An 11,205-nucleotide genomic window follows, 5' to 3' on the forward strand; every position below is an offset into this window, starting at 1 on the left:
CTCTAATTCAAGCAACGATAACATCAAAACAAATAAATAATTCAAATCACATCTTCTTTGCACTATATAATATTTGATGTTCTAATTTAAAAAATTATATATCAATCCAAATATTCTTAATATATTACAACAAATCCATTCCGTGCATCGCACGGGGGCAAATACTAGTTATATTAAATAATTAGCTTTTAAATTAATTAATTAATTATTCTATATTAAGAATTATTATAATTTGCTACTTGTATTTCACATCTTCTTGGTTAATGCAATTTCTCTCTTTTGGTTTTCAAAAAGAAGGAATAAGAGTCAAATAAGCCATCAAAGTGCATATCATAATGCAATTTGCTGGTTTCTATCATGTCAACCTAATTTTAAAATACTTTTTAAAAATAAATTTTAAAACTAATTATTTAAAAAAAAAAAAAACAGGTCTTCGTCTCCATGATCGGAGACGAAAAAACGAAGAGCTTCTTCGTCTCTAGGCGGAGACGAAGAAGGTGGAAGTCTTGTTTTATTATTTTTATTTTTTAAATAATTATTTTGTAAAAAATATTTTAAAAAAAAAGTATTTTAAATTTGGGGTGACCTGTTAGAAACTTGCAAATTGGATAAATTGTATGAAATTGGTTAGTTTACGGATTCAATTGTAGGTTTTTAAGGCTCAGTGGTCTAATTGCATTATCGTGTGCAGTTCGATGACCTATTTGACCTTTATTTCCAAAAAAAATTATTATAATTTGCTAAAAGAGACTTGGTCAACTTTGATTTTGCTTTTTAAAATGACGTGTCATGTTTTAGTTCACCGCCGGTGTATAGGTGTTATACAACAGAAGTGCATCAAATATTTTCTCTTTTAATAATTATAAAATTGGTTACGTATTTTTTTTTTTTACTAAAACTCTTGACTACTAATGAATCTTGATGGACAGTTAAAAATATATTTTACTTTTGGTTCCTTGACTATTAAAATTTTCTAATTAGGTGTATGACTATGTAATTTGTATCGTATTTGGTCATGTTGTTCAATTCTTCGGCCAACTATTATCGAAAGTGTTTCTTTCGAAAAAAGCAAATGCAGTGCTCCTTCCGGAAGTACTCATTCCGAAAGGAACACTTTTAACAATAATTGGCTAGGAAATTAAACGGTAAGATCAAATATGATACAAATTTCATAATCATATACCTAATTAGAAAAGTTTAATAGTCAAAAATCAAATGTTATTCATATATAATGGTTAGAGTCCTAAAAATAAAAATTTTTCAACACTTAATACGGAGTATTAATTTTCACTTTTTACAAGAAATAGAGGAAAAAATGTTCAAACAGTGGGGCCGTTTACTAACTGGAAATTTCTGAAAATTTTTAGAAACTGAAAAATAGAAAACAGAAAACATGTTTATTAACACAGTTTTCCATTTTGAAAATTGAAAATAATTTCTGAAAATTTCTCGAAAACTAAACACTTAAAAACTGTTTTCAAAATGAAAAACAGAATCATTTATCATCTATTTAGTTATATATCAGTATAACCACATTATTATGATTACATTTATTATCATCTTATATTTTACTTGTCACTATCTGCTATCTTTTATACTTATTTTACTTATTTAAACATAATTTTTTTGCTTACACTTTAAAGTTAGACATTATTTACATTATCAAAATTAAGAATTGAACTCTATATAATGTTTTAGATTTTGATTGAACTTACTAGATTATTAGTTTGAATATTTTTAATTATGTTAAATCATAATACAAGTTCGATCCAGATATCGGATATTGAAATCGCACATAAAGTAAAAGTTATATATTCATAAACATGTCATTCAAATGGATATATCCAAAAAAAAAAATAAAAATTAAATATTAGTTCAAAAAATGTTAATATTATCTATATTAAATTTTAAGTGAAAACTGAAAAATTAAAAAATAAAAATAGAAAATAGTTTTGTGTTAGTAAACAAATTTTTTAAATAAAAAACAGAGAATGAAAATTAAAAAAAATTAAAAAACAAAAAACACAGAACAGTTTTCTATTAGTACACGGACCTACCATAAAGTTGAGTTGCATAGAGAGTGGGTTGGGTTGACTCAAAGTCATACCACCCAATAAATATGAGTATGTCACGCGGCAGAAGCTAAGCCGGGAGTTGAGGAAGGATGATGATATGAAGAGGATAGATACATAGATTTTTGAGTAAATTTAGCCTCTCTAAATTTCCGGGCTGGCCTGAGATTGAGAACGAAAGCTCTGCCAAGACTGATGGGACTTTTCTAGAGAGAGAGAGAGAGGGTAGACAAAACCCATTTGTTTGGTGAGAAAGTTAGACCACGTAAACGAATAAGGTCCATTTGTTAACGAAGGATACAGAGGAGAACACGATGCTGCGCGCTCTGTAACACTGCGTCAGTGCCATTTAATCCCATCTGCCCCTGCTTAGAATTGGGGTTTTTGATATTCTTCTCTTCCGTGCCCGTGTCTCTGTAGTTGGTGTTAGTCAGTGAGAATGCGGGGCGTGGCTTCATCGTCGTCCTCGTCGGGACCGAGCTTGGAAGGAATAGACGATGTCCAGGATTTTCCATGGGTGAATTTTTATTTATTTTTAAAAATGAGTTTGAGATTATTGAATGTATGAAGAAAATGGAGGTTTGGGTTTTGTTTGAATGCAGGCGAATGAAGGAGAGTCGTCCATGTCCTGGGACCGATTCAGTCATCTGTACGATCTTATGCAGATGGGGAACACCGCCTTCCGGGAGAACAGACTGGATGAGGTGAATTTATCTCTCTCTGTGGTCCAATCAGTGTTCCTATGAATCTATGATGAGTAATTACTGAATTTTGTACTGAACCGAAATCTTTATATGTAGTTAAGGAAGGGAACTTTATTTGCAATTCATGCACCCTGATCCATAAAACGAATGCACTGGGAAATGAGCAAAATTGGTTTTGTTTCCTTTCTGGAAATGTAATCTGGGTGTCAAATTGGTTTGCAAATCCAATGGAATTGATGAGACATTAATTTTGAAATTGAGCATCACTCATGGTTCACGGGTAGATTGAATTTTTAGTCAAAGTGGTTGATACTCTGAAAATGGGGGCAAGGTGTTATTTTTGTGGGCTTGATGATATACTAGAAGTTGTTATGAAGTAGTAGTTTACTGTTCTTAACTTCTTATCCTTAACATCCTACTCTGATAGAATTACTCCTTTCTCTATTTCTCCTTTGATGAAATAGTGTCCATCCACCTCACTATGAACTTCCCGTCTAGGCTTTTCTTCTTTCCGAATATAGGCTTTTAAAATGGTGTATCTTGTATTTCCTTTTGGACCGGGGTATGCCCCATGTATCTGTAGTATTTGGGATAATAATATAATTTACCATTACCCCGACAATTACTGCTTTAACATGAAAACTTGTTTTTTTTTTTTTTTTTTTTAAACATGGGTAACCATTTTGTGCATGGATGTATTTTTGATAACTCCAAATTGAATTCTCTAGTTGCTTGAGGTCTACTTTTCTCATACGCTTTCCATTTTGCCAGGCAATCAATTGCTACTCCAAAGCTAACAATATTAAACCGAATGATTGTATCATTCTTAGCAATAGATGTGCTTCATACCTGAGGTATATTTTGTTTTGCATATTCTTTTCTTATGCAAATACACACTCTAATGCCATTTTCGCCCACTCGATTCTGCTGTTCCAAAATGATGTGATTACATCATCCGTGCTAGTTAAACTCCATTGTGTTCTGGTTGAATGGACTTGTTGAACAAAGTGATGGATTTCGCTATTCTGATAACAATTGATAACTGCATATTTGTTATAGGTTTAGCCAGTTTCTGAAGAATAGATCTTCATCAGATTCAGAATTTAGGCCATTGAGTGGGCTGGATCCTACAACACATGCTGGGGTATGAGCTGTTGCTCGTGTGTTTAATAATCATTAACCTCCAAGGTGTGTGCATTGCTTAAGATTTTACTTTTAATTTCAGCTTGCATTGAAGGATGCTGAGAAAGTGGTGGCTTTGAGGAGCAATTCGTTAACATCCTACATATTGAAGGCAAATGCACTCATTTTGGTGAGGATATGATTTTGATATGAAGAGCAAAATCCAATTAAACAAAAACTATGTTAAAAAAGAAACCAAGTAGACACATGCATGACTTAGAATGGCGTAGAAGGAACATGGTTGCAAGTTAACTTATGTTGTGTGAGCGGTCCATCTAGCATGATGAGCTGACTTAGAGCTTATTCGTACGAGTGACATTGCTTTCTTTTCTTCTGTAGCATAATTTATATGTATGGGTATATATATATACACACACACACACACAATGACACAAACAAGCTGCACTATTACTATTGTGTTTTTTTTTTTTTAAATTATTTTATTATTATTATTATTATTATTTTTATATAAATTTATTTCAGTAATCTTTTGATAGGCATGGGGAGAATGAGCATGCATTCACTGCTTGTATTTGCAAGGTTGTTAGTACTTAACTCTTTTGTATGATGATGCCCATTTTTAAAATGATTGGCAGCTAGAAAAATATGGGCATGCCCAAGATGTAATATATTCAGGCCTTCAGATAGATCCATTAAGGTAATGTAGCATTGTAACAAGAAAAGTTTCTGTGGATTTTTGTTTCATTTTGTTTTTATGTATTATTTATATTGGTATCATGAGTTATATTGAACATTTATATCACTTTCTTTTTAGTAGCTAACTAATAAAATGAATTTCTTTTATTTCCTGTATGACTGTATCTAGCAAGCCTCTTCAGGAGTTAGAGAGATTCGTCAGTTTAACTGTTGGACGGAGAATCCATGAAAGACCAGAGCGCAGTGATGATTTTGATTGCACCCTTTGCTTAAAGTTATTGTATGAACCAATAACAACGCCCTGTGGGCATTCATTTTGCCGCTCATGCCTCTTTCAATCAATGGATCGATGTAAAGTCAACTTATATCTCCTTATTTCTTTGCCATTTAGATCATGCTAATTTTTAGCCCATCTCTCTCCATGTATTTGTATTACCGTCCATATATTTCTTTCGTTTAACTGTGACTGAAAAAAATTAGGTAACAGATGTCCATTGTGCCGGACGGTGCTTTTTATTAGTCCTAGAACATGTTCAATCAGGTGAGTAATTTATGGAATTAGAACTTATAGTGGATAGCCAACATGCTTAATTTCATGAACCTAAATGAAGTAATGGAGCTACTTTTCTATTGTTGAGACCAACCATTCTATCTTCTATGTCTTTAGTGTGACACTGAATAACATCATCCAGAAGAATTTTCCTGAGGAGTATGCTGAAAGAAAAGCAGAGAATGATAGTTTGATAAATCTCGGTGTTGATTTGCTGCCTCTTTTTGTAATGGATGTTGTTCTACCATGCCAGAAGTTTCACCTCAACATTTTTGAGCCACGTTATAGACTTATGGTGAGTGCAGTTTTTCAAGAGTTTTACTTGAAAATATTCTACTAACCAGTTTTCGCTTCATAAATATGGAGTAATATTTATCGAATGCTTTAATAACATTAGTCATTTTGTGGTCTTGCTTGGTGCTTTTGAAGTATGATAGTAAGATTTTATTTTAAAAACTAACAAAAAGGAAAAAAAATTATAAGAAAATTTTTATGTCTCACATATTTGAAATAAATCATTAATTGCCTATTAACTTGTATGAAATAGACAAAATAATTTAAGTTTTCAATGAAACATGACCATTTTAATTCCGCTTTTTCAGTTTTTGTAAGAGTGATTGTGGCAGAGTACTTGAATCTCTCTTGCAACCTATCACTTTGTCTCACTCAAGATGAGATGTAGGTGATAGAATCAAGGATCAGATCTCAATACATTTGAAATGTTGTAGATAAGTCAGCTTGCAGAAAATGAAGTTTGGATCAATATTATATGCATGTTTTTTTCTTATTTTGGGCAATTTTCATGATACTGTCATACTGATCTTATACTGAATTCCATATATTCTTCAAACAGGTGAGGAGGATAATGGAAGGAAATCATCGAATGGGAATGGTATATTATCTGTTTCAAATATTCTCCTTAAGGTATAGTTGGTGCTTCAGTTACATCCTAGTTTATGCTGAGGCATTCCATTAATGATGTAGGTTATCGTTGATTCTGCGACAGGTTCTATAGCTGAATATGGTTGTGAAGTCGAGATCACAGAGTAGGTGTTTCCCATGATATTTCTGTGCAGATGTGTGCGTATTTGCGTGCATGCTTCAAAATGCTTATGTTTTGTGTTCTTACTTATTGGTTGATAAACTTCATGCCTTTGTGTAGTTGTGAGCCACTTCCAGATGGGCGCTTCTTTCTAGAGGTGAATACCAATTAATTTCTTACCCAATTACTTGGTTTTTGTTTGCATTAACTGGTGGATGCTGCCTTCTAGTTCATGCATGATATTCGTTTTCTTAGGGGTTCATTTTTGCTTTCAGCATTTATGTCAACATATATTTGGAATATTCATGAATGTTCTTGGAACGGTTATAATTGTTCAAATCTTGTAACTTAAGGAACCTAGTAGAATGGTTATCGTTTTTAGTTTTGATTTCTTTTAAGGGTGTTTTTGAAAACCAGGAAAATGACTTATGGAAAATGTTTTCTTGAAAATGAGTCATTTTCCAGAAAATAGATTTATTTTCAGTGTTTGGTTGCATTCTGGAAAACTGTTTTGGTGTGTTTGGTTCATTTTCTAGAAAATGAGTAGAATTGTATAATTAAACATTTTAATTGTTTTATTTAGAATATAAAAATATTTATAATAATATTAAAAATAATTTTATTTATTAAAAATTAATAATAAAAAAACTGATTTCCGGTGAAAATCAGTAAATACTGGTTTCCGCCGGAAACCAGAGCAGCTCTGGTTTCCCTCTGGTTTCCGCCGAAAACCACAGCTCTGGTTTCCGGCGGAAACCAAGGTTGGAAACGATTGTGGTCATTTTTGGTCTGTGGAAAATGACTTCCGCCAAATTTTGGTGGAAGTCGTTTTCCTCCAAAATAGCCATATTTTCCCAAGTCAACGGAAATGATTTCCGTTGACTTGATTTTCCAGGCACATCCAAACACTGGAGAAATCATTTTCCGGATTTCCAAACATACCCTAATTGTATTATATCTTGTCAAACAAATGCCACAGGTTGTATCAAGTGTGAAATCTGGAAACTTTTCTTTTTTCCTTGCAGCAGATGTGATGATGCAAAATACTAATTTATGTTGATATGCAAGTTTAGGAAAGTCTGAATGTTCGAAAAAGCATATCTTTAATTGATTGATTAGTTTATTAGGTTGCTCAAATTGGCTAATAAGCAAGAAACAAGTTGCTCACATAGTCACATTGAAGCTTGTTTCTTTCTGATCCTTCACCTTTCTTGTTATCAATGTTACATTCTACTCATTTGTCTAATAAGATACAAATTCAAACAGATAGAAAGTCGTCGAAGATGTCGCTTTGTTCGTAACTGGGATCAAGATGGGTTAGTTTAATTAAACTATTGAGTGCCTTTCAAATGCTATATCTTTTGCCATATGCTTCCTTATGTTTTCTCACTGTCTTACTGAAGATATCGAGTAGCTGAAGTCGAATGGGTACAGGATATTTATCCGGCAGAAGGGACAATAGAGATGAATGAAGTAAGTTATTCTATTTAAAGATTCAAACATGCAGTTTATCTGTTTATGTAATCCTGGTTTTGCACCTTTGAGAACCGTCCACTACAAAATATTTCTGTGAATGCTATTATTCCCCCCTCATTTTGAGTGGTTTATGCATTTCTTGGTTATTGAGTTCTTTCATATAGGCTCTGTTTGGTAACATAGTTAGCTTATCGGTCGGCCAATTTTGGCTTATTTGGCCACTATTAGCTGTTTGACTTGGTTTAACAACCAATACAAGTGTTTGATTAATTAGCTTTTTGTAACAGCTTATTGTTCCAAGACGTTAAAATTCAAAAAGCTACTCAAAGTAGTTTTTTTGATCAGCTTTTTGAGAAAGTCATTTTGCATGTAATCAGCTATCAGCTAACAACTAATTTACCAAACATTTTTCTACAATCAGCTAATGCTATCAACTAGTTAAACCCACTAACCCAATCAGCTAACAGCTAACAGCTAACAGCTATTTACCAAACACCCCCATTATGTTTCTAGTTATTCTTTATATTGTTATATAAAGAGGAATGAAGGTCAGACTCTGTGCACATGGCACCTCCATCATGGAAGATATGTACTTGCTTTACGTCTTTAAAAAAAAAAAAATTATTTATAGATGTTGTTTCTAGGGTTTGAACCCATTACGAGTTTCTAGAAGGTTAATGTGTGAGCACTTGGCCACTACAGCCCAACCTTGTTTAATGTCATCTAACATATACTATAATCTTTGTTCTGAAAAGTATGTTTTTTGTTTAGAAGTTACATATTGCCTTACTAGGCTTTATATCTTTGCTGAATTTGAGTTCTTCATCTAGCATCTTGACCATTGTAACGTGCTCATTTGAGGTGTTTGTTGTGATGTAGATTTGGTTTAATTCCTCAAATTTTATAGTTACAGGAGGTTATTAATAGGTCAGCAGCATATGCTCGAGAATGGTTGAGGCGGGCAAAAGAAGCAGCTCAAGGAGGTAAATAATTGACGAATAGGAAATAGAGTTTTAGTAATCCTTTGTTGGTTCCTGTAGTGTGGTGAGTTGTGACCCATTCTTCTTGGTCTCTCTAATTTGCTTGATCCCACTTGCAGTATCTTGCATTCGATTCGTTGAATTATCTAGAGCACTAAATTTTTGTTGAGAATATTTGTTTCCACTTGTATTAAATGACAGTTTGTTTTCAGATCGCATGCGACTTGTGGAACTCCATAAAGCAGAGGGATTAATGCCCTCAACACGCGATCCTGAGCGCTTCAGTTTCTGGGTATAAATTTTGAAGCAGATTCAATCAAAGAGAATTAAAAAAAAAAAAAAAAAGAAAAGAAAAAGTATAGATCAGTTGCTTACTCTTGTTGCCTGAATGAATGCAGCTGGCAACAGTGGCAAATCCAAGCCCATCAGAGAGATTAGATCTCTTACGGATAAGAGATACGAAAGAGGTATTTTCTTTTTCTTATCATAATTGCATGCCACTTTTGCCGCTATGTTGCCCATGTCGAGTCCTGTAGAGCTTCGTAACGCATCCACACTGTTGGTGTTAGAAAGTGACTACTGAACCAGTGAGCTAAGCCCGTGAACGTTCAAGTAATAGTTATCCATTAGTTGTTCATATTATAAGGACCAATGTTGCTTGGAATCGAATATCCTCAATTGAGTAAATGTGGAAGCACATCTTGGACTGGAGTGTCTACACCATAACGAATCCTTTTTCTCCTTCTCGATCGAATTTGTTTATCTCTAGCCTCGTCTATTTCTCGCTCTTTTTCTCTTCTTGTCTCATTTCTATTTCAAAAATTTAGCAGGGAAGAACTGATGGACAAACAGATTATTCTTCTTTTTCCCCTTGGGGACATCCATGCTAATTGCAGCACTCGATTTCTTTCTTCTGCAGAGGATAAGTCGAGCCCTTATTTTCATGAGGGCGGAGGCACAAGGCTGTCGAGTACAGTAAGCAGCGGCAAATTATACCATGGCATTGTGAAACTTGATTCAAAATAATTTTCAGATTATGTGCTTGGAGTTAACTTATTATGTGTCCGTAAATAAACCAAAGGCTACAGACACATAATATGTTAATTGCAGACACATAAACATAATATGTTAACACATTATGTGTCTGTAGTTAACATATTATGCGTCTATAGTTAATATTATCTGTCTCCAATTTATTTACAGACACAATTTCTTAATTAAAGACACATAATAAGTTAATCTGTAGATACATAATATTTGGGTCAAGGTCAACAATGCAAAATGGACTTGGTTCATGGTATAACAATTGGTAAGCAGCATTGCCAGCAGTTGCTAGTATGTAGTTCCACCAAATACATATTTTTATTACATTCTACTGAACAGCAAACCAATTCTTTGATCCACATTTTGATTGTGGATTCTAACCCTCTCCTCCCTACAGAAATTTTCTTGTTTTCTATTAAATTTATTTGTATTTATATTGTAAAACGGGTGGACACTCAGATTACAGTTGATACTAACCAAGGAAGGACACATGTATTTCTTGAATCTCATTTTCTTGATTCCTTCTAAAAAACTTAACTATTAGGTGCATTTTGGATTACCCCCAGGTAATGTGAGGTAATCTGAGATTTTGGAAATGTAAGATTATCTTATGTGTTTGGTTTGGATTGCGGAATATAATATTATCTTGTTTGATTAAGAGTTATATTTTAGGTTATATGGATCAATTTACTATAATGTCTTCAATAGTATATATATTTAAATATAAAAAATTATTTACAATAAAAAGATAGTATCATGTGCATAAATATTTAAACAGTACACTATTGCCATACACAACAACAACAAAAAAAAGTCTAAAAAACATGAAGTACTTAATTTTCATTAGAAGGAGCTTGTGTTTCATCATTTAGTGAGCTGGATGAGGATTTGATTATGAATATCAATCGTAACTGAGTCTGTACAAACAATGATATAGAGAGTAGATAAAGAGTCCTAACGAACTACTAGTATAAGAGTCCTAATACTCCCCCTCAAACTCAAGACGGGGCAGTTGCAACATTGAGTTTGTCTCGTAGGAAAGAAAACCGAGTAGACGGAAGAGCCTTGGTGAAAACGTCTGCCAGTTGATCCTTCGTAGAAATAAAGTGGACCTGAATCTCCTTCTTGGCAACCTTGTCACGAACGAAGTGATAATCAATCTCCACATGCTTCGTTTGGGCATGGAACACCGGGTTCGAACACAGATAGGTGGCACCCAAGTTGTCACACCACAGAGTTGGAGCAGAAACTGGCGGAAAATCAATCTCTTTAAGCAGTGAAACGAGCCACGTAACCTCAGTCGAGACATCAGCTAAGGCCTTGTATTCAGCTTCAGTAGAAGAACGCGCCACCGTGCGCTGCTTCCTACACGACTAGGAAACCAGATTGCTGCCTACATAGACTGCAAAACCACTGGTAGACTTCTTATCGTCCGGGTTGCCAGCCCAATCCGAGTCAGGAAAAGCATGAACAGCAGAAGACAGAGACCTGCGAATAC

At 33.8% G+C, this 11,205-nt stretch overlaps 1 protein-coding gene across 1 annotated transcript; it reads left to right on the forward strand.

Annotated features, from left to right (window-relative positions):
* Nucleotides 1–2,148: 2,148 nt before the first annotated feature.
* LOC109193563 (LON peptidase N-terminal domain and RING finger protein 1) lies at nucleotides 2,149–9,793 on the forward strand. The gene is made up of 18 exons (XM_019344425.1): nucleotides 2,149–2,589; nucleotides 2,675–2,776; nucleotides 3,548–3,630; nucleotides 3,836–3,920; nucleotides 4,002–4,088; nucleotides 4,555–4,616; nucleotides 4,785–4,966; nucleotides 5,096–5,156; nucleotides 5,283–5,460; nucleotides 6,019–6,057; nucleotides 6,150–6,211; nucleotides 6,328–6,364; nucleotides 7,474–7,523; nucleotides 7,611–7,680; nucleotides 8,591–8,666; nucleotides 8,876–8,955; nucleotides 9,062–9,130; nucleotides 9,583–9,793. The coding sequence occupies exons 1-18, from the start codon at nucleotides 2,512–2,514 to the stop codon at nucleotides 9,640–9,642; spliced, it is 1,461 nt and encodes a 486-aa protein (XP_019199970.1). The 5' UTR covers nucleotides 2,149–2,511; the 3' UTR covers nucleotides 9,643–9,793.
* The last annotated feature ends 1,412 nt before the right edge of the window (nucleotides 9,794–11,205 follow it).

This window comes from Ipomoea nil, unplaced genomic scaffold, assembly GCF_001879475.1.
Source record: "Ipomoea nil cultivar Tokyo-kokei standard unplaced genomic scaffold, Asagao_1.1 scaffold1895, whole genome shotgun sequence".
Lineage (NCBI taxonomy): Eukaryota > Viridiplantae > Streptophyta > Magnoliopsida > Solanales > Convolvulaceae > Ipomoea > Ipomoea nil.

Coding starts and splice junctions, on each gene's coding strand:
- LOC109193563 (XM_019344425.1), top strand. CDS start 2,512: ATGCGGGGCGTGGCTTCATCGTCGTCCTCGTCGGGACCGAGCTTGGAA. Junction 7,524..7,610: donor CGTAACTGGGATCAAGATGG/GTTAGTTTAATT, acceptor GTCTTACTGAAG/ATATCGAGTAGCTGAAGTCG. Junction 9,131..9,582: donor GGATAAGAGATACGAAAGAG/GTATTTTCTTTT, acceptor TTTCTTCTGCAG/AGGATAAGTCGAGCCCTTAT.